Below are 23,219 nucleotides of genomic sequence, written 5' to 3'. Positions count from 1 at the left end.
AACTCTGGGTGTCAGGTTCTTTGTCTCATCAACGAGAAAAGTAACTAAGACAGCCTGCAAACTAAGAATGACTTTTGTATTTTGGAGAGACTAGGCGGGGGAGGGAGAATCAAAGGAAGAACTATATTTAATGACAAGCAAAAATTACATGAAGTTCACATTTCAGTGGTCATAAATCAGGCAATGGTGGCTTCTACACTTTAATAAGAGTGGAATAGGCTGGACAGAAACCAAATGGACCACAGCGTCTACAACATTTACTCTTGGGCCCTTTACAGAAAAAGTTTGCTGACTTGTAGAGTAGGTTAGTGTTTCTCAAAGGGTCCCAAGAGACAGATTTCACAGTCTGGAAGTTTTGGGAAATGTGGACTGAATTAAAATTAAACAGGTTTCCTTCCTGGATGGCTTTCCCACCCATTTAATATGCCCCTGAGCACTGCAACCAGGAGGAGGCAGTGCTTCCCTGACTCACTTTTAACACTGAATCCCACCCCCTTTTCGTTGTTCAAAAGAAAAAGCCATGAACATTTTGCCAGATTTCCCTGGTAAATCCAACTGATCCGATTCCTGAGCTCTTGTGCTCGACGGGACACACAGAACATGATCACTGTTCATGGTTCACGGGGCTACAGGGTAAGGCTGCTGCTGACAGCCACATCCCATTGGGAACATGGGTTCCTCCGCCTCTGCTGGCAGCTCCAGAGACTCAGGCTTATTGTGTGGACCCTGGAAGGCTGAGGATGGCTGCAAGGGGCACAACACAGGAAAGAGGCAAGCAGTGACAAAGGCAGAGTAGCAGTGCTGGGACAGGAGAATGCAGACTCAGGTGGTCTTCAGGGGGCCCTGGAGGGCTTGGTGGTGAAGTCTGACAGGGACTAGAAAGAAGGTGGCATCTGCACCGAGTCTCAGTCTGCCTTGGTAACAAGGGAGGCATCAGCAACAGCACCTACCTGTGCAGCCTTAAAAGCCTCTGAGTACAAGCTGAAGACCTGCTGGCCCCACAGAGGTGGCAACACACTTCTCTTCCCCTCTCCTCTTCTGAAACCAGCAATTCCAAACCTGCCAACACACTCTGCCTATGGGGTGACTGACATCACCTACAAGTGACTTCACACCAAGGGAGAGGGAAAGGTATGCTCTCAGTCTCCAGGCACAGTTGGCTCCCAGGTCTCGGTTACCCAACAAAGTCTATCTTTTCTAAACAGAAGAGAGCCTCAGAAATAAAAGCAGGCAGCTCCAAAACAAATGACAGTAATTCCAAGGTAGAGAGCACACATACTCTACAAAAAAAAGATTGCTTAAAAGGATGACTTTCAGAGCTGTTATGTCCTGTGTGCAGACACAAGCCTCAGGGCTGTGGAGCCACTGACAACAGGGTAGATAAAAGAAGTGCACAGATGTCCCTTTGCTGTATGTGGGAGGCAGGCAAGGGTCTCAGTGCTGCCAAACAGGGGCTAAGCCAATGGGAGTACTGAAGATGAGGACAGCTGCAGACATCCACCCTCAGTCACCTTCACTTCCACGGGGACACATCCACAAGTGGCGGGGTTTTCAAATGTAGCTTAGGAGAGTTAAATGCATTAAACAACATTAAAGCTCAGAAGCAAGAACATCCTGTTTGTGAGAAGTAACCTTGGGCTCCAGAGCCTATGCCTTCTCATCTTGGCACACACTCTGCTCCTGTAATCATCAATCTTTTCTGATCCAACTGGTCTGACACAGGACCCCAGCAGGTGATTCTCTTGTGCAGCTACAATTGAGATCCACTGGTGAGCAGAAAACAGAACTGGTGTTGTCTCTGCCTTGCTTACACTCTGCCTTGGCTTTTCACTGCAGGCAAAATAAAGCCTAGTCCATTCCCCACATTCCAAGGCAGCCCTCTGGCCCAGCTTGTGTGCACTGCTGGCCTTTCTACTTGCTTTTCCTTCAGTGTGGTGCTTTGTCTGCAGATGTCTCCACACTGATTCCTTCTCATTATTCAACTCCGATGTCACCTTCTCAAAGACATCTTTCAGTGAGCCCTGAGCTAAAGCAAGTGACTCCTTCCATAGCCACTCTGTCTTACTTTCTTGTCCCTGTGACACCATACCTGACACAACCATAAAGAGGAAAGGTTTATCTTGGCTCACAGTTCGTAGAAGTTTTGGTTCATAGTTAGCTGGCACCAAGGCAGGATGGCACAGCAGAGGGGTGTGGCAGAGGAGAAACAGCTGGTGGCATGGACAGCAGGAAGCAGAGAGAGAGATATCAAGGAGAGTGGGAGGAAGATAGACCCTTCCAGGTCATGCCCAGTGACCCACCTCTTCCAACCAGACTTCACCTCCCAACATCACATTTAGCTGTAAACTTTTCAGTGGACTAATCCACTGATGAGTATCATGTCTCCATGATCCATCCACCTCCCAAAGGCCCCACCTATGAGCAAAATGAGGCGGGGGGGGGCATCCAGATATAAACCAGGACACACTTCCTACCTCATTTTCTTGTTTATCTTCCTCAGATCGTCCATTAGAACTCTAATTGTCGTTTTGTTCGTTTTCCATAGGCTCTCTGAAAGTGAGACTCTGTTGGCTCTGAATGGTGCCTGAAACTTGGTAGGGGCTCACTATGACTATGTTAGAACAGAAACAAACTGGGACATCAATGTAAAACTGCCTGAAGATACACCTAGTTACAGCATCACGGTGTGACACACAAACACAACTGTACTACTTCTTTGACCTTCCTTTCTCCTTGATTCTACCTCTTCATTGCTACCAGGAAACAAACAGGCAAGTGACTGAAGTGAACAGGCAGAGTGAACTGCAGATCATATTCCAGGGTATGGGGTGGATTCTACTGGGCTCTACTCATCCCCTCATGAATGGGGACCTGGTGTTGCCACATCTGAATTTTCAAGATAAGTCATAAATCTTCTACTTTTTAAAGATTAGTAACTAACTAAAAGAAAATCCTAGTATGGCAAACATGGGTGGTGTTCAGGTGGAGGCTTTTGCCTGCTGGGATCCATCTTTAGACAGCCTCTGGTTCTGTGGACTGTGCACCTGGCCCCTTGCAGCAGTCCCCGCTTGCTGTCTGAGCGACAGTTAGGCTTGTCAGCTCCCGGTAAAGCAGTTACCAAAGTTTTTGACCATACACAACAAGAAATAGATTTATCACATGACCCCGAGTGTTACACAACTGAAGTGAAGTCGCTTGAAGCAATACTTACCTTTATTGTAATGCCATGTATCCTGATATTTTCCATTACTTCTATTCTACATCATTTTTTTAAATGCCAGTGTGATCCCCACTTTTTTAGTATGATCCCATCAAATCCCCAAATTGATTCTTATCCACTAGTGGATCCCTTCTTGCAGTTTGGAAAACCCTTGGCATGTCTGGGTGGGAGGTGATTCTACCTATGAGGTCTGCAGCCTCTCTGTTCCATTTCTGGGAACCTGCCAGCATTTCTGGGAACCTGCCAGCATTTCTGGGGCAGGAGGAAAAGTTCTATTTAAGTTTTGCTTACATATTCAACAAAGATCAGAAAGGTATTAAAGCCTAAGCTCAGCGTACATTAGAAGAATCTTATAGTTCTCATATATTTCTAATAAAATTAACAACTTTGTGAACTCTGACTTACAGATTTTTCTGATATATATGAATCATCCATTTGGAAACACTTAACCTAATATTTTTTCTACCAAATAATGTTTTTAAAAACTGTGATATTTAAATAGTCCTTTTTATTTCTCCTGTGATGGGGATTGAACCCACAGTCTCTCATGGTAGGCAAGTGTTCTACCACTGAGCTACACCCCTAACTGTAGATACTCTTTATACATACCTAGAAAAATAGAGGAACAATGTGTTTTAGCCAGGTTTGCCCAATATTAACTAAGTCTTAGTTTATATAAAAATCATCTTGGGTGAGGAAGATTCATATAAAAATAGCTTTTGTACAAAATTCAAACAGCATGCCTGTCCCCAGGGTTTAAAGGACATTACATGGCCTTACACTCGGCAGACGGAAGGGATTTGTTCGGCAGAAGAGCCCCCTGGGAGGCTGCCCTGAATAAGCGTGCCCGGGCACTGCTTATTCTTCTAATCTTCGCAGGGTCCACGGGGGGCTTAGGAAAAGCAAGGCAGGGATCCTCCTCTACGGCGGGAGATGGCAGAGCTTTCGGTTTCTGGAAAGAGATATTTTAAATGATTGGCATGAGTTTTGGTTTTGTCTCAAATAAGATTCACTACCCTTGAGCTGGCCCCAATTCTTCCAGAAGAGCACAAAGTCTTTCTGCTTGGCTTGTCCTTGGCCCCCATGTTTGTACACACACACACACATTTCTACATGTGTGCACACAAGTTTAAAATTATTTGTGTCAATTATATTAATGGTTCTTCTATACTGGTTAGTATATTTGAGAAAAGAGATAGCAAAAAGGTATTATATGAGACTATGAAGTTAAGTATAATATGTTCAACATACTTTGAAAAGTTCTGAGTTCAACTTAGCTCAGAAATCATTTATTGAACACCCATATTATACACCAACACTTATGTGGAGTGTAAGTGATACCTTTACATATCTTGGACTCTATAGAACAATTTTTTAATGATGTCAAACTTTAAATTATTTAGATTAAAAAGTCATAAGACAAAAGCAAGAAGTTGTTTTGGACTTCTGATATAAAAAGTTTTATATTTTACATCTTAAGAATTATGTGCTGTTTTAGAACAGCAATATTTCTGGCAAAATTCCAATCCCTTAAAGACTAATCCAGGCTGGCCTTGAACTCTCCATCCTACTCCCTCAGCCTTCCAAGTGCTGGAATCACAGGCATGTGCCACCAGGCATGGCCATTTAAAGACTTTTTTTAAAGAGGCTATACCAAGTTCTGTGACACCGAAGGTTCCCTCTGGCCTAACCTTGAGATAGTCAAGGTCTCTGACCTGGTGCCAGAGCCTCACAGGACACTAAGCTCCCAATGTCAGTGATACCTAGTGATCCTGTCCTTCCTGACTTCAACCTTAGTATAATTATTTGTCTATAAAAGAGCAGCTATATGGCAGCAAAATACTTTTAGTGCTCTAACCAGTCATAATTAAAGTTGCTACTCACTTCCATAATGTATGAGATGAGTGACTATCCAATGCATTAATCAAAAATGTTTTAAATATCTAGTGTGAAATTCACATAATTTGTGAAAATGGGTGAGGTCTTCTACATATGATGCATCCTCTCAGATGCTTATTTTCTCATATACTTGTTTTTTTGGTACCAGGAATTGAGCTCGGGACCTTGCGCTTTTGAGGCAGGCAACAGAACCACTGAGCTAAATCCCCGGCCCTTTCTCATGTACTTTTGTAGAAAACAGTTATCTGTATTAGAGTTCTCCCACCAAGAATTTGCTTATTTCAATAATGATAACATGTTTCAAAATATTTTTTATTTTCTCTTACTCATCGGCATCCAGTATTGATTTGTAAACCTTAACAAAAACAATTAGTTTTATGACTTTAGAGACACATTTTAGAGACATAGTTAAAAAAAGAGTAAATAAAATAATCACCATAATACAGAGAGAAGAATAAATCACTCTGGTACCAAACAGTCCTGGAATGGTATCTACTTACTGGTTAGGTGGACATGGGGAGGCCATTTAGATCTTGAACTTGCCCAGCTATGACATGGAGACACCAGACCCTTTCTAGAGGGGTGCGCACATAAACAGCTCCTGCTTAGAAGCTCAGTAAATGCCAGCTCCCTTCCCCATGCTTGACTGAATTTGGTTCCCCATTACTTCTTTTTTTGGCAGTTCTGGGGATCAAACCCAGGGGTCCTCTACCACTGAACTACATCCCCATCCCTTTTTATTATTTATTCTGAGACAGTCTTGATCAACTGCCCAGACAGAAATCAAACTTGCCTCTCCTGGTGCTGGGATTACAGGCATGAGCCTTAGCCTCTGACACAACCTTGCCAGAATAAAGACAGTGTTTTGAAGGAGGGCACACTCATTTATCTACATACTTTACTTTTTAGTCCCCCCAGTCTGTTACAAAGTAGTCATAAGAATGTGACTTAGGTTGGGAAGCTAATAGCGACAGAAAAGCAAAGAGTATAATATGGAGAAATGAGTGCCTTATATACAATTATTAAAGGCAAAATTCAGAAGGATAACCTCAATATTGAAGGTTAAGAGGTTTCTTATCTCAAAATGTCTGTACTCCACAGTACCTTGAAACTGCAGCAAAGATCGAGAAGCCTGCCAAATAGTAAGGCAGATAAAGCAGGTAGCTCTTTTTACAGATGCCTCAATTGTTTTAAATGTTTTTATTACTAAATAAAAGAGCTTATTAAAGAGAAAATATGGTCTGGAAAGGTAATTTTTCTCTAAAAGAGAGTAACTGAATTATCTCTGGTAGGCATGATAAATACCATAACCACTACTGGGTAAAAGGCATTATTTCCCTACCACACATGTGTAACTGTATAATGAAATTTTAGTTTCATTTTACTGCTGACCTTTAACAAATTATTCATCCTATTTGAACATGTATCTCACTGGACTAGATCAACCATAAAGCACAGCACATAAAGCATTTTTAATTCTTTAAGGGAACACTACTAACCAAATCAGGAATTTATTTCATGCTGGGTTCTACAAAATATTCTTCTACTTTATGCAGAAAAAAAGTCCTTTATGAAGAAAATAAGTAAGAAAGCTTCTTTAAAAATCAAATTCAGATACTTTTAGAAATCAGAAAATGCTGCAAGTGAGTTTGAATCTTCACTTGAGAACCTTACCTCCCTCACAACACTAACCAGTGACTCGAGTACAAACAAGGACACTCCGTGGGATAGTTCCTCTTGATTGCCAACTTGATTGGCTGGAGAAATCAGTAAAGCACACTTCTTGGTGTATCTGGTTGGGTCATGGAGATGTGACCTTGTGGACCTTATCTGGTCTCTGGCTCTTTCCTTTCTGATTCTCTTCCCCATGATCTGCTTCCCAGCTACTATGATCTAAGCATAGCAAAGCATAACTTTGATCATAGCACAGCTTTGAACTTCAGATACTTCTACCATACTATTCCTCTGCCTTGGAATCAGCCAACCATGGACTGAACCTTCTGAAATCATGGCCAAATAAACTTCTCCTCCTTTAACTTGCAAGTGTCAAGTAATTTTTCCTAGCATCAGAGAGTTGACTAATACACTGGGAAGATCAGATTTTACAATTTTATCTAACTGATGAAACAATTAGTGTCTACTGAAGACACAGACTACTTCCATACAACAACTTAGTCAAGAAAGATGCAATTCATAGAACATTTAAGGGCTCTAGCTGGTCATGACTCATCCCATCACCATAGCACTTGTTTCTACCCTTGATTCCTCAGACACGTTAACAGAAGGCAGAGATTCTCCACTCTACATGAAGACTGAGGGAGTCAGTGAGCTCCCACTCAGAAAGCCACTCATGATATAACATGTAAAGCAATAAAATACACATAAACACATATGCAATACAAGACCTCCTGGAAGTCAGAAAGCAAACATTAAAAAATTTCCCAAGCTCCTAACTTTCGCAACATGGCAGCTCCGTGTACATTTCTGTCCACAGATACTCTGGACTCCTCTGTCAGCCTCACCATGTGACTTGCTGCTGTAATATTACCCTGCATTTCAAAACCAGCAAAAGAAAAAACTCTGTTTTAAAGTTCTCACTGTACTTTTTCTTACCCTCTATCTCCCCTATCCCCAAGATATATATGAGTTTCTAAAACCTTTTTTTAGAGAAATAAAATTTTGTTTCACCTGTCAAATACACTTAGAGCTTTGTTCACATAAAGTAATTTATTAGTAATCACACTGATCCTTGCTGTTAGGAGTCAGCCCAGTGCTTGCCCTGGTGAGGCACTGGCTGGGAAGCCAGTCTTCCTAACCCTATAATGACCTCTTTGATGCTGCTGTAGGATCTATGTTTTCTTTTTAAATGCTGGATGCTGAGTGTTTAGTTTGTGTATCAAGTTGTACTCTCATGATCTGTCTCTTTTCTGTACGTCAAAAATATGAATAAACCTATTTGGTGCTTAAATGGTGATGTGAAACAATAAAAATTTCCTATTTATTCATATGATCACATCTCTGCTGACTTCATTCAATCCAAAGTAATAGAGGAGCTATTTCTGTGCATATAAATTTGAACACCAGTTAATAGAGCGGCAGAATAAAAATAGGAATAACTACCACCGAACTGTTCCAGGTCTCAGGGCTGCTGTGAGATGTTAAGGAGCTGCTGAGGGAGAAAAAAAAATGTATCCTGGCAATCCTGTATACTAGGGAGATGAAAATGTTAATGGAAGGCTGCAAAGTAAGTGCTTCCCCTGTTTTACAAGGTTACAGGTGATAACAAGAGCCCTCGTGAGCCAGTTAGACCAGCAGCCAAGGCCTGAGCAGTCAGGAACCAGGAACATTTCTTCACCATTATTCTCAGAAGTCCTGGGCAATCTCAAATATGGGTAGCCTGTGGCCTCCTGGCGGATGTAGGGGAGCTTAGGCCAGATAGGAAGGGAAGAAACAACAGGTAAATGCCCAAGAGCACAGAGTTCAGCTAATCTAGTCAATGCAGGAGCTGGGCTGCCCTCTGGATCTGTCTTCCTTGACTGACTGTTGCTTAAGGAAATATGAAAAAGCAAAGTCATTAGACAAAGCCTCTTAGATACAAAGAGTGATCGGTTAGGATTCACAAACTCTTTTGGGAAATGTGTCCCTTAACCATCGGGCATTCCTTCCCTCCCTCCATCTCTCCCTTGCGTTTCCATCTCTCCCTCTTCCTCCAGTTGTCTCTTTTTACCCAGTCCTTCTCTTTCCACTCCAATTTCCCCTTACTTCCCTTTCCTTTCATCAGTTTAGTGGCTGCCAGGGTCAAAGGTTCCTTAAAACAGTGAAGTGAAAAAGAAGAAAGAAGGTGGAAAAGCAGGTAGTATGAGGCCATCTTCAGGATTTTTAATTGAGGACCTCAAATTTTCATTATTGTTTAAAATAAAAAATACTTAAGACATATAATCTACCAATACAAAATAATTTTACAGTAAAACAGTCATTTTACTTAACACAAGAATGAATTTCTTAGACTACTCTTATTTTGAACATAGCACCTAACCATCCTGCAGTAAAGAAATTTAATTTCATGACTCTAAACAGAGGCAAATGCCAATATTGTCTCACCTTAACACCTAATCCTGCAGGTTAAGACTGCATCACTTTGACATGGCCATGGGAAGTCTATAGAGACTTTCAGGAAAGAACAGGCCCAAAATGAGCAAATCTCAAAAATCTACAGTAATAAGTCACATACCTGGCTTAAAACTCAAGTGGTTCTGGAAGCTGTAGATGTGAGAGGCCATGTGCCACCCATAGGGGGCAATTATTTATTGCACATTGGTTTATGTTTCATATTTGGGGATTTAGTTTTTCATCTGATATATAAGAACAAGTATTATCTTCCTCAGAGGCATTATGACAAGTATTTTTAAATATAAAATACATTTTGAGACAACTGGAACATACGTTATTGGAATTACTGAGTAATGTTGATGTTCTGTGATGATGGTGTTGTGGTTATGTAGAAGACTGTCCTTGGTCACATGAGATGCAAACTGATGAACTGCTATGAACTTACTGTCAAACAGTTCATCAAAACTAAACATACACTCAAACACACATGCACGCACAGTAATAAATACTGAAAAAGAAGGTTGACTAACATTCCATCTCCATAGAAGTCTAAAGAACTGGTATTACTTTTGGTAGCAGAGGCCTAAGGGGAGAGTGGCCAGAATAAGGAAGATTGCCTGAAATTCTTTGTAATTCTTTCCCCTCCTAGCTTTGTGCAGTCAGGCCTTGAACCCAGGAGAAGGTAGAAAATTTATTATTGAGAGAAGGTAAAACAGACATCTCTAACCAGCATCACTAAGTAAGAGTTCCTGCTATAAGAGATATGTTTATTGTTGAATTCGGGATACTTATTATAAACGTGGTTATTCACTGAATATTTACATATTGATTTTAGGCATTCCTGCCTTCTTCCCCACTTGGCTCTGAAAGCCAGCAACCAGATTCTGTCTTCTAGGAGACAGCATGGAAGACGTCTTCTTTAGGGATCTGAGTAGCCCATGAGAGACTCCCTAAAGATATGCTACTGGAGGTGTCAGCAAGAATACAACCCAGCCAGATCCCCCTGACCACAGGTGTGGGTAGGAATAACTTATAAATTAACCAGCCCCATCCACACGACAACAAGCAAGAGGAGGTATTAGAGGAGAGCTTCTCAAGCATGAGAAACAGAGACCAAAGTAAGCAAAAAATGCAATAGAAGCTGTAAAGGGGGCAGAAAACTGAGCTAAAACAAATTAGCTGGGCATGGTAATCTTACCATTTGGGAAGCTGAGGCAGGAGGGCATCAAGAGTTCAAGGCTGGCCTGGACTACACAGTGATACCCAGTCTCAAACTCTTCCCACCCCCCAAAATCAAATCTATCACTAATATATTCAGATAAGATGCTGCAACCATGAAACAAGACATAAAAACACAATTCTTAAGAAAAACGAACTTTGGGAAATTAGAAATAGGATAGAAATAAAAATAACTCAATAAAGGGATTAGAATATAAAGTCTCTTTCCAAATAAGATGTACAACAGAAAAATGAAAGAGTTGATCCAGCAGATTATATGTTAGAATAATACATTTTAGAAGAGCAAACATTAGATTAGTGCACACTGTATGCATATATGGAAATACCACATGCAACTCAATTAGTATGTACAATTAATACACACTAATAGAAATGGTTTTAAAAGTGAGGGAGACATAATCAAAATAATTCAAGGATACTTCTCAGAGATTAAAGGCACAAATTCTACTTTGAAAGGGCACTTTAAGTGTTCAGCTACCAAAAGCCCATTACCATGAAATGTCAGAACAAACAGAAAAACCCCTACAAACTTCTAGAAAGGACAAAGAGAACTCAAGGGTCTTAAATAATTTACTTTCCATGCACTCTTTCTCAAGAAGCTGTGGGAGGGAATGCTCTACCAAAATCAGAGTAAATTAAAAAAAAAAAAGATGCAGAAGACAGGGAAAAGCCCCCACTGAGGGAGGAGTGGCCTCCGGGATAATGTGAAGAATGAGGCAGCAGATGCCCAGGGAAAGTGCAGGACATCCAGAGAGCGCCCCAGGGAGCTGAGCCCACGAACACCTCATGTGCCTGAACACACAAAGGCAATTCAGATTTTGGGGGAAGAGTCTGGGGTTGAAATAGGAACAACACAAACTAAAAACATAAGTCAACTATTAACACAAGAGAAAACAAAAAGTGGTGCAGGTAAAGCGAAGTTGTATCATTAGTCATCATTAATGACTCAGTACAAACAGGGTGTACATAATTATAGTTCAAGAAAACCGATCTAGCCAAAGTTATGATACATCTATACTGGTAGCACCAGCAGGGACAGAAAGGATGAATGTGTTGTGACGGGATGTATAGGGACAGACAAAAGCTGAATCTTTATCATGCTTAGTAAGAAGTCATTAGATAAATCCTTAAGCTCCTAAGTCAGAGAGCAGCAAGACAATGTGGTATTTAAAAATCTGGATGTAAGTACCAAAAGAAGGCCACTGGGAAAAGATAATGAGGAATAAGGGACCAGGACATCACTAGGCTTTTGGGGGGTTTTTTTGTACTGGGGATCAAACTCAGGACCTTGCGCTTGCAAGGGAGGCGTGGTGCCACTGAGCTAAATCCCTGGCCACCACTAGGTTTTTTATGTTGTTCTTTGTAACAAATCTCTGTCTGCCATCTATCTATTTCCTCCCATACATATATAGCAAAATTTTTAAATATAAAACTTTACATATAACTATTAAAAAGAAAATAATACATATGTTTTTTAAAAATAGAAATAAATTACTATATTTTTAAAAATTCTTCTTTATCAAACTAGAAGTAAATTTGAGAATTGTTTCCTTAGATATATTAACCATGATATTTGATAACTATAAAGGAATATGCTTTCATATTAAATTAACAGTACATTTAAGTCTATGTGATAATTTCCCTAGCACACAGAAGTGCTGATTCCAAGTGTCTGGGCCAGTTTCATTTCAACCCTTGTGGCAACAGAGTATAAAGTACTCACCAGCTCTAGTGGACTGAGACGGGTGCCAGAGATAGGTCTGCAATCAGATGACTCAAAACTGGATGCATGGAGGCTAACATAAGAGATAGTGCAGAGTTATAGTGTGTGAAGAATTATTTCTTTTATTTCTAGCATAGGTTAGCAACGTGTTGCTGAAAAACAAGTAAAAGCATTTAACTCATAAGCCTTGAGAAAACAGAAATTTTAAAATGTTATAGTACTTAAAATATTTTATTAATGAGCTTTTTACTACTTTGGGGAAGATTTTTAAAATATTAAATAATGAAAATAAATGTATATAATGATTTTTTTTAAAACTTTGTTCATATCACTTGATGAAGTTGGTATGACAATCACTACTAACCTTTTTATTCCAAAATAACTTCGTGGACCCAACATTTAGAATTATCTTTAGAAATCCTGAACAAAGTCAAACTTAAAAAAAATAACCATCTTGAAATCAATTAACATAATCCATCACACTAACATGCTTAAAGAAGAAAAATCATACGGGTCACATCAATAGATGCAGAAAGAGTACTTGATAAAATCCAACACCATTCACAATAAAAACTCTCTGTAAAAGAAGAATAGAAGGAAACCTTTTCAATTCAATAAGGAATATCTAAAAACATCATACAGCCAACATCATATTTCATGATGAGAAACTTGAAGATTTCTCACTAAGATCAGGAACGAGGCAAGAGTGTCCCCTTTCACCACAGCTTTCAATATCATACTGGAAGTCCTAGGTAATGCAATAAGACAAGAAAAGGGAATAAAAGGCATATGAGTTGGGAATAAAGAAACAAAACTTTGTTTGCAGATGGCATGATCACCTATGTAGAAAATCCTAAGGAACTGACAAAAGACTCCTAAAATAAGTGACTATAGCAGGGTTAGTCAGTTGCTTTTCTATATACCAGAAATGAACAAGTGGTAACTGAAATGATAACACAATACCACGTAAATCAGCATCCCCTTAAATGAAATAAATACAAATCTAATAAAATATGTACAACATCTGTATGAGAGAGATCGTAAGAATCAATGGAAGAATCAAAGAACTAAATAAATGGAGAGGCGTTCCATTTTCATGGTTAGGAAGATTCAATATTATCAAGATGTCAGTTGGTCCCAACTCAATCTAAGATTTAATGCAATCTCAAGAAAAATGCCAAGTAATTTTGTAGCTATCAATAAACTAATTATAAAGTTATCATGGAGAGGCAAAAGACCTAGAATAGTCAACACAACATTGAAGGAAAAGAACTAATTCAGAAGAATGACAATACCAGACTTCAAAACAAACTATATACTGTAATCAAGGCAGTGTGGTATTGGTGAAAGAACAGACAAATAGACTAATGAAACAGAATGCAGAGTCCAGAAATAGACCCACATAAATATAGTCAGTTGATCTTTGACAACAAAGCAAAGGTAAAGATTTACTTAACTTACAATGAAGTGATAGCCTGGGAAACCTAGCACAAGTTGAACATTTCCTAGTCAAAAATGCATTTAATATACCAGTACTGTACACTGCCAGGTATGGGTTGTTTGCCCTCACAATCATGTGGCTGACTAGAAGCTACAGCTTGCCAATGCTGCCCAGCATCACAAGAGAGTATCCCACTGCATATGGCTGTGCCAGGAAAAGATGAAAATTTAAAGTCCAGGTTCTATGGAATACATATCATTTTCACATGATTGTAAAACACAAAATTGTTAAGTTGATCAGGGACTTTGTGCACTACAGAAAGATAGCCTTTAACATATGGTACTAAGACAAATGAACAGCTACATGCAAAAAAGAAAAAAGAAATTAGACACAGAAAATACACCCTACAAAAATTAGCTCAAATTCTATCACAGACCTAAATATGAGACTTAAAACTATAAACTTCCTATAGGATAAAAGAAAATCTACATTTCCTTGAGTAAAGTAATAACTCCTATACAACACCAAAGCACGATCCATGAAAGAAAGATCTGGTAAGCTAGACTTAACTAAAATTAAAAATGTCTGGTCTGCAAAAGACGCTGTTAAGAGAGCAAGAAGAAAAAAAATGGTAGAAAACATTTGCAAAAGACATACAGTACAAGATAAAAGATGGTTATTCAAAATACTCACAGAATTATTAAAATTCAATAATAAGCCAAGTGTGGTGGCCTATACCTGTAATCTTAGCACTTGGGAGGCTGAGACAGGAAGACTGTGAGTTTGAGGCCAGCCTAGAATACAGAGAGAGACCTTGTCTCAAAAACAAAAACCAATTGATGACAATAACAAAAATAACAACATATATAAAGACACAAACAACCCCCCCCCAAAAACTGGGTCACAAATGCCAGACCAATGAAGACATGTAGATGGAGAAATGATGTTCCACATCATATATCACCAGGGAAATGAAAATTAAGAGAAGAGGTACCACTACACGCCCATTAGGATGGCCAAACTCCAGACCACTTACAACATCAAATGCTGGTGAGGGGATGAGAGGAACAGGAGCTCTTATTCATGTTAGTGGAAATATGAAATGGTATAGTCACTTTGGAGGACAGTTTGGCAGTTTTGTATAAAACCAAAGATACTCTTACCATAAATCCAGCAACTTTCTTCTTACTATTTAACCAAAGGAGCTGAAAGCTTATGCTCATATAAAAACTTGTACATTGATGTTGATAGCAGCCTCATTTGTAATTCCCAAAACTTGGAAGGAACTGAAATGTCCTTCAGTAGGTGAATAAGTAAGCTGTGGTACATCCAGACAATGGAATATCATTAGGCACCAAAAAGAAATGAGCTATCAAGTCATGAAAAATCAATGAAAATCACAAAAATCAATGGAGGAAATTAACATGCATATTACTAAGTGAAGGAAGCTAGTTTGAAAAGACTACATACTGTATGATTCCTACTATATGACATTCTGGAAAAGGCAAAACTATGGAGAAAAAAAAAATCAGTGGTTGCCAGGGTTTGGAAGAAAGGACAGATAAATAGAGCAGAATTAAGAGAAAATGTAATCTGGTGACCCAAATGTACCTAAAAGTAAAATGTCATATACCTGAAGGAGGAAGGAGGCCTACTTTCTGGTGTTCTTGATGATGCAGGTCCAAATAGTTTCCTTTGGACTTCCTGGGGTGTAAATGGTCTTTGGGTTCTAATTGTTCGTAATGCATTTCGTGCTTCACTTATGATTTCTGCACTGGTCTTCTGCTTGGACACTGAAGGTTGGTGAAATGGATCCATTTTTTCTAACTTCTTATCATTTGAAGACAGCATCTTTCCTTTTTAAAGTAAAATGGTTTTCAGACACCACACCCTGCAAACATATAATACAATAAATATCAACTGCTGCTGTCCAGTGCTTTAGAAAGGAGCGCTTAAGCCCTGCCATATATTAAACCATTCTTTTATATTAAGCTTTAAAAAAACCATAAATAATTTTTAATTAAAAATCTAAACAGAAGGTAAAGATGAAAGAATAGCTCTCAAAAACATGGGCTGCAAGTTGTGCCAATGTGTGATCAAAGAAAAGATGAGCAGGGAAGAAAGATGAGAAGAGAGAATCATCTCACTTTTGGGTGGGGATAGTACTGAGGCTCGAACTCAGGCCTCACACATGGTAGGCAAGCACTCTACCACTGTGCTACATCCTCAACCCATATCTTATATTCAACCTAAAAGACAACATTAGGGGATCTCTTAAAACTTTAACGTTTCCTTTCCTTCCACTAAATTTTAGACAGACGGGGCTTACTTCCAAACTACATTTGCTTTATAACAAACCTCTGGGAATGGCTCAGCCCCATAATTGTCTATTATATTTTTGAATGAGTTGATTCAAATCACCTTCAATTTGGGATAGTGTCCTAGAGGAATATATACCAAACATCAGTATAAACCATTCCTTTCCCAGTCATCTTGCTCAGTTAAAGAGTTAAAGTCATGGACAAAGATCACAAGAATGCAGATCCTTCTCAAAAGTTGGTGTATCCCATGAAGACCAATCTGGCTTTAAAATGGTCCAGATTTTTTTTAGTTTTCTTCAATTTTTATTTTTTTATTAGTACATTTTTGCGGTACGTGATTATTACATTTCTCATGGGGAGTTGGGACATACACTAACATGTATTAATTCTCTTTTTCATCCCCTTCTCTCTCTTCCCTCCTTCTCTTGGTCCCTTTCCCTTTTACAGAAGATGTAGCACCCTCAAAGTCATCCAGATTTTTAAAAGTTTAATTCTAATTGGTATATGGTATTAGGTATGCATTTCTTTAAAAAATCTTTAACCTTAAAAAATAAAAAAATTTCTAACCCTACAAAAATCTCTAAAGAGACACAGGACTATAAATTATTCACAGATTCCAGCTACCCAATTTTAGAATGGTTTTCACAAAAAAGAAAATATTGTGATATATGCCAAAGGAAACTAATAAGTAGCATGAACAGGTGACTCCTCAGAAAAGATTTACTACATACTGATTCTATATTTAAGTTTTTACATAACAATAAATAATAAGAACATTTGTTTAGTTCTACCCCGACCCTACCCCAAGAGTTTTCGAGGAAAAGACTTCGATAAAAACTACAAACAATATGTCACTCTTTTCATATGAAAAAGCCAGGTGTTGCATTAAAACAGGAAAAAGTAACTGGGTAACCAATACTATGCAAGGAATTACTCATACAAGATTTTGAACTTAAGCAAAGTTTCTAGAATTATGTATATTAACACAGCTATAAAAAATGAGAGCAGATCTAGTATATTTTACTTCTAATACTTCTGACATGACTGTCTCTTCATTTTATATTCAATATGATTTATTTGTAAATATATAAAATCTTTCAGGTATATACATATATACTTACATATATTTTTTTGATTCATTCAAATATTTATTGAGCAGCTAAGAAATACAAAGGTAATTAAAACAAGAGATGAGGCATATGCACAACAGAAAGCATTATGTAAGGTTCACTGAATCACAGCAGTCAAAAAAGTAAAGGAAAAAACGGTGCTTTAGGAAAAAGATTGCTTCCAGCTTGGAAGAGGGTCGTGGCAAATCAGGAAAGGGGACTGAGATTAAAATAGAAGACTTCAGTCTGGATCGTTGATGATACTCAGAATGGACTATTATTTGTCTCTCCTTTTCCTTTCTCTCCATCTTTGGGCTTAAATTTATCAGTAGTGCCCAGGACTGTTCAATGTGCCTTTTCTAAACTTGCTTGCATTTTTGCTTTAATATCTTCTACAGAACTAGGTCCTTTGGGTGCTTTAGGTGTCTTTTCTTGTTTTTTGAAGGATTCTTGACCTTTTGATCTTGGTGTTGATGGTTTTGACTCTTTTCCATTCTGGTTTGATTTTTGTGCATTTTTGGCTGGAGTATCTCATATCGATTTCTTCACTGGTGCTTTCTCTTTAGCTTCCTCGTCATCAAAATCATCACTGCCATCATCTTCATTATCATCATCATCGTCGTCATCATCATCATCTTCTTCATCAGCCGCTAGTTTTACTTTTGTCTGTGGAAGCTTGCTACCACTTCCAGGGGCAGATCGCTTTCCAGATATACTTAAGAGTTTTACATCCTCTTCCTCCTCCTCATCTGATTCTGCATCTTCCTCCACAGCCACTAAGTGCTGTCCACTAATATGCACAGGCCCTGAACCACACTTCAACCTTAAGCCCATGGGTGGTATAATTTCAAAGCCCCCAAGGGAAACCGTTGGCTGTACAGATATTTTCAAAGTTGCTAGTGTTACTTTAATTGGACTGCCTTCGTAATTCATTGCCTCTGCTTCCACAATGTGCAATTCATCCTTTGCACCAGCCCCTAAACTGACCGTTCTTAATGACAACTGGTGCTCATTTTCATCATTATCCACCTTAAAGTGATAATCTTTGTCGGCCTTTAGTTCACAACCAAAAAGATAGTTCTGGGGCCTCAGGGGGCTCATGTCCATATCCATCGAATCTTCCATGGATTGGTGGCATGCACTTAGGTGGGAGAGAACGCAGACGGAAATAAACAGCTACTGCCCCAGAGAACAGACACACAGGATGGAATCACGCCAGGGAGTTTACATATATTATTTTTGAATGCATAATATAAATTCAGTCCAGCAACATCTAACTAAAGTGGTCTTGACAGGTTTGTTGCTATGTTTACAAAAGACCCAGTGCTGGGCTGGGCATGTAGCTCAGTGGTAGAGCATGCATTTAGCATACAGAGGCCCTGGGTTTGATCCCACCACTCCCCAAAGAAAAACAATTGCAGTACAAAATTGTGCCCCTTACTGAGAAGAGGTTTCTTCTGTAGCCTAAATCAGATCTGCCACCCTTTAGGCCTCACATAGCACTAACAAGTCTAGCAATGCCCAAAGGAAACCTGGCAAACCTAATAAAGATTAAAGAAAGTGCTTTGGGGAGTAATAATGGACTCTCACTCCTGACCCAAAGTTCTTCCTGGCTCTTTTAGTTTGCATTGAAAAGTATTCTGCTTCACAAGTAATAAAGCAGGAATATTTACTCAGGGCACATTCTGTAAATTATCTGTGCCCACAGGAATTTAGGCTGACCAAGTAAGAGTGGACACAATGTAAATAATGGCCTTAAAATATTTTTGTCTGTAAAATTTTAGCACAAATTCTAGCATAGCTTTCTGTATCCCTTTTTTCTCTTCCCTCTAAATCTCACTTTAACCTTTACTTGATGAGAAACTGGAATAATATAAGATCTGTACTGTTAATTTTTTATTGTTACATTAATTAATATATTCTTAACTAACTCAATCATGGACATATTTAATAGTACAAGTAAATGGTTAAAAGTGGGATTCTTTGTGGGGGGAGGATTTTTTTCTTGGGTTAATTAAATTACAAATTATTATAGAAAGTTTTTACTAACTTGAAAAATAATCACTCAGCATGGAAAGCCTGTCCAATTACAGTAAAGCATCCTTGAACCATAACACAATATTACCATAGAAATTTTAACCTTACAAAATTTTCCTGAACAAATTCATTCAACTAGTATTGATCAACTATTTCCTATGTGCAAATCCCTCTGCTTGGGTCTCCAGGAACAGAGAAATAAAATACTGTTTTAATTCCCAGCAAGATAGATCACTAATACTAAACATTTATTTTAATACCAAGCACATCATCTCAATCCCTGCGGCAATTCTGTGATGTGGACAGTCTTATGCAATAGTAAAAGAAAAGCTGTGACATGTGCCAGAGGGGCTAATAATACTATTCCCTACTAGATGGTGTAGTGGGAGGCAGAAGGCCATGGGCGGCAACTGTTTACTCACTACCATAGGGACACACCAATACTCACACCAGTGTAGCTTTCTTGGTGTGCACCAGCTGAATATCAGCCCTGAATATCAATATAGGGTGATATCATTTTTAGGGTGATTTTATTATTTTTAAAATAAATTTTATTTTATCCCATTCTCCCCAAGCCCCCTCCCCTCCCTATGTACAAAAACTTTGTTTCCATTTTTTCTTCTATTCAGAATGATTTTAATACAAGGAAGAACTTGAGGCAGCAATAAAAATAAAGATAAATTACCACACGATTGCAAAGGAGGAAGAGAGGGCATCTGGCAGGATTATGGCAGAGGTATTAGTTAAACTAAGCTGGAAAAATGGGCTGAATTTGAACAAGTGGCAGTGGCTGGCATTGGGGCTGGAGTAGAGGAAGAACTTCCAGCAAAGTCAATGAATGAGCAAAGGAAGAACATCAAAAATACATGGGGTGTCTGTGGATAAGAGCGAACTCTAAAAGCAAAGACTGGAGCCAAACCAGAGAGAGAATCAAAGGTCATGTAAAGAAATAAAAGCTGATAAACAAATTTAAATAACTGTATGGTAGGGCATGCCTGAAATCCCAGCACTCTGGGAGGCTGAGGAAGAAGAAAAGGAAGGAAGAGAGGGAGGGAGAATGACAGGGAGAGCAAAGAGAATACAGTTCAATTCGAAGGCCATAGGTTAAAAAAAGAAAGATTTGTGATCTGCCAAGGAAAGATGGATAGGAAGGAGGGAAAGACTAGAAGTGGCAAAATCAGGCAGTTCTTTTACAATCACTCACCTAACTCAACTCTCAGAGGTCATTTGTTCAAGGAATCTTTCCTGGACATTTCTTTCCCACCCTCCTAGTCAGAGATTAGTATTCTTCATCTACTCCACAAGGTGTTCCCCCAGCCCCCAAACCCATCTCTGTCTCTACATCTTCCCATTGTGTCATAAGTGCTTGTGCACCTAGGGTTGTCCCATCAGAGTCTGAGACTCAACCTCCCATGGGAGACACAGGCAAGATCAGCACTTGCACAATTGCTCAAATCCAGTTTCCAATATAGACTTGAGCTAAGGGATTTCCAAGTGAGGGCTGCATGGCTTCTTTAATTGAAGATATTTGTTACAGAGGATTACAAAAACTATCAGACTTTATTTGAAATGGCATCGATTTATGATGCCATATGTAATATGAGTTCAAATTTAGCCCCCTTTCCCTTTCTTGTCTTTATTTCAAGTTGCCCAGCATAGAGTAGGACTTGATTAATGCTGTTCTCAGTGAATGAAGTGTGGGAAGCCTATGTCACAGAAGTGAAAAGAGAGAAGAGAGAAGGTGAGGGGCATAAGAACCAAGAAACTAACAGGAACTGGCATGCTAGAAGACAGGAAGAAATCAGAGATAACAGTGGGAATGTAGACCTGGGTAGGGAGGAGGGAGGATGGTAGGGAGGAGGGAGGATGGGAGGGAGGGCGGGGGGGGGGAGAGGGAGGCTGAGGATTTAGCTCAGTGGTTCCACTGCCTGCCTTGCAAGTGCAAGGTCCTGAATTGGATCCCTGGTACACACACACACACACACACACACACACACACACACAAACAAGCAGGGAGAAAAGCAAACCATGAAGGGAGAGAAGAGGTTGAGTTCTGTCTTGCATCAGTTGTCCTGAGTCTGTGTGTGGTGCACATAAGACTCTAGGGAGGGACGCCACCAGCAGAAGGCTATTCAAAACTCCAGAACTTTTTATTTAAAGGAAAATATTTCTCATTAGTTTCAGAGAAAGTCCAGAGTGTCATTTATAGAATCTCATACCTAATTATAAAAATCTGTCTTTACCTTTACTGCTAATAGCCACCAGAACAAAAGCCTTCTTGCTAAATGCAATTCTGTGTTATTAGGGTGTTGGCAACAGGGGTCAGGCTGGCCATCTGCACACTTTTCCCTTAAGTTAAACACTCAGCCCCTTTCCAGGACTTTGAACTACTTTGTGTTAATATAAGCCTCCCACCCAGCAGTGTTAATATAAGCCTCCCACCTGGCAGTGGTAAAGCGCTTAGATGCTGTGTCAGGGTTTGAGTCCTCCAACAGTTCAAGCCTCTGTGCTTGTGGCAAAGGCCTGTATAAAACTCTAAGCCTGTTTCCTCTTCTAAAATATTGATAGTAATAAGAATTCTCTCAGGATTGTTTTGAGAGTTAAGTAAAATGATCCATGTAAAGTGCTTTAGCATGGTGCCAGGCCATTAGAAAATATTAACAAACTACTGTCCAAGTGCTAATTTAATAAAGGAATACAGAAAAAATTTTCTCCAGTGAATGAAAACTTCATTTAAAAAGGAAAGGGAATTTTAAAAAAAGAGAGAAAAAATATTTGTTCAGTGTTTTCATTCATTTCATAAGTTTTAGAACTTAAATTGGGGTAATTTCTAGATACTTTTATTAAGTATTTTATTGAATATCACTATCCCAAACGTCTTATAAATTCACAAAATAGGATATAAATAAAGAGTACAACTTGTTCTTCTACCAAGTTAAAAGAATTCTAAATCAGGGTGGGAAGGAAGGCCTACTGTGATACTGGTAATAATCATACATATCCGTGTATTTTAATGCATGGTAAACATTGTTACATATACACTTTATTATACACTTTACTATCTGTTGCTACAAGACCCCAGGTACAGTCTATTTTGTTTTTGTGTTTGTTACCGGGGATCGAACCCAGGTTCTTGCGCTTTGGCGGCGAAACCACTGAGCTAAACCCCCAGCCCCAACCCCAGATATAGTCTGGGTGACCATGGCTATGTCGCCTGCCTTGACAAAACTCTTCAGTCTACCACCCTCTCATTCAACAAATATTACTGAGCATCTATTAAGTACCAGGCGGCTGGCCAAGAACTCGGTGTATAGAAATAGCTGTGCCCGACCTCTTCATCGCCTCTCTTCTGATTGAGGATAGCAACCCGGGGGGGTCACCTCACTTCCCGCGCAGACAGCGGCTCTCTTACTCCCGGCAATGCCCGCTGATCCACCGGTCCAGGGCAGGACAGAGCTCGGCGACATCCTCATCGCTCCCGCCCTCGCTCTCCTGAGCTCCGGCTCCTCCAGGCCGGCCATCGCCTCCATGGTAACCGTACACAAACCACCTCCCGCCAGGACGCCAACCTGTACAGGCCACCGCTGGACAGGTGGAGGACCGGGGAATGAGTTTGGAGTGGACACAGGGATGGGGACTCCAGACCTGACCCAAAGTACCTGTGACAGAGGTGAAGACAGAAACCCCCGCGGAGTTCAGCTCATCCTCCGCCTTTCCTACAGCAGCAGCGATGGAGCAGGCAGGCGGAATAGCAGGCGGGCGCTGCTCTGCTACTGGGCCTGCGCCGACCCACCGGCGCATGCGTAGAAATGCCGAGGCGTGGCGGCGTCAGGTACTGGAGTACAAGGCCGGAGGGAAGTCGCAGGGAAAGCCTGGGCAGGCGTCTTCTTTTAAACTAGCAATTTGCGGAACTACATTTGCTGATCCTTTGTGAGATTCCCGTACCGCTTATTAAATTACAGTAGGCAGGACGGCAGCTATAATGTTTGGGGTAAGAATCAGGATTTACTGCTTCCACTTGTGGCTCAGTATATCTTGGAGCCAGTTCCTTAACAAACTCTCAGTGTCCTCATACATAATTGGAGGGTTGTTTGTAGTAGTAACTACGTCTTGAGGTTTT

General features: G+C 39.8%; 1 protein-coding gene and 1 pseudogene across 12 annotated transcripts in view; both read right to left on the bottom strand.

Moving 5' to 3' along the window:
* Window positions 1-22,888, bottom strand: part of Armc2 (armadillo repeat containing 2) — a 114,428-nt gene extending 91,540 nt beyond the window's left edge. For 3 of the 12 annotated variants that reach the window (XM_087208653.1, XM_004873956.3, XM_021251543.1), the window contains exons 1-4: window positions 22,759-22,888; window positions 15,266-15,523; window positions 12,192-12,264; window positions 4,001-4,172 (exon numbers count right to left, since the gene is read on the bottom strand). In XM_087208653.1, the coding sequence (XP_087064779.1) occupies window positions 4,001-4,172; window positions 12,192-12,264; window positions 15,266-15,483 (463 nt within the window). In that variant the 5' untranslated portion in view covers window positions 15,484-15,523; window positions 22,759-22,888. The other 9 variants (XM_087208655.1, XM_021251542.2, XM_087208656.1 and 6 more) reach the window with 9 other exon arrangements.
* On the bottom strand, window positions 17,384-18,270 carry LOC101698384 (nucleophosmin pseudogene; annotated as a pseudogene).
* Window positions 22,889-23,219: the final 331 nt, after the last annotated feature.

The sequence above is a fragment of the Heterocephalus glaber genome, unplaced genomic scaffold (assembly GCF_053883595.1).
Source record: "Heterocephalus glaber isolate CG9 unplaced genomic scaffold, H.glaber_assembly_v1.0 deba00000942, whole genome shotgun sequence".
Taxonomy (NCBI): domain Eukaryota; kingdom Metazoa; phylum Chordata; class Mammalia; order Rodentia; family Bathyergidae; genus Heterocephalus; species Heterocephalus glaber.
This window is presented reverse-complemented; position numbering and strand designations above follow the sequence as displayed.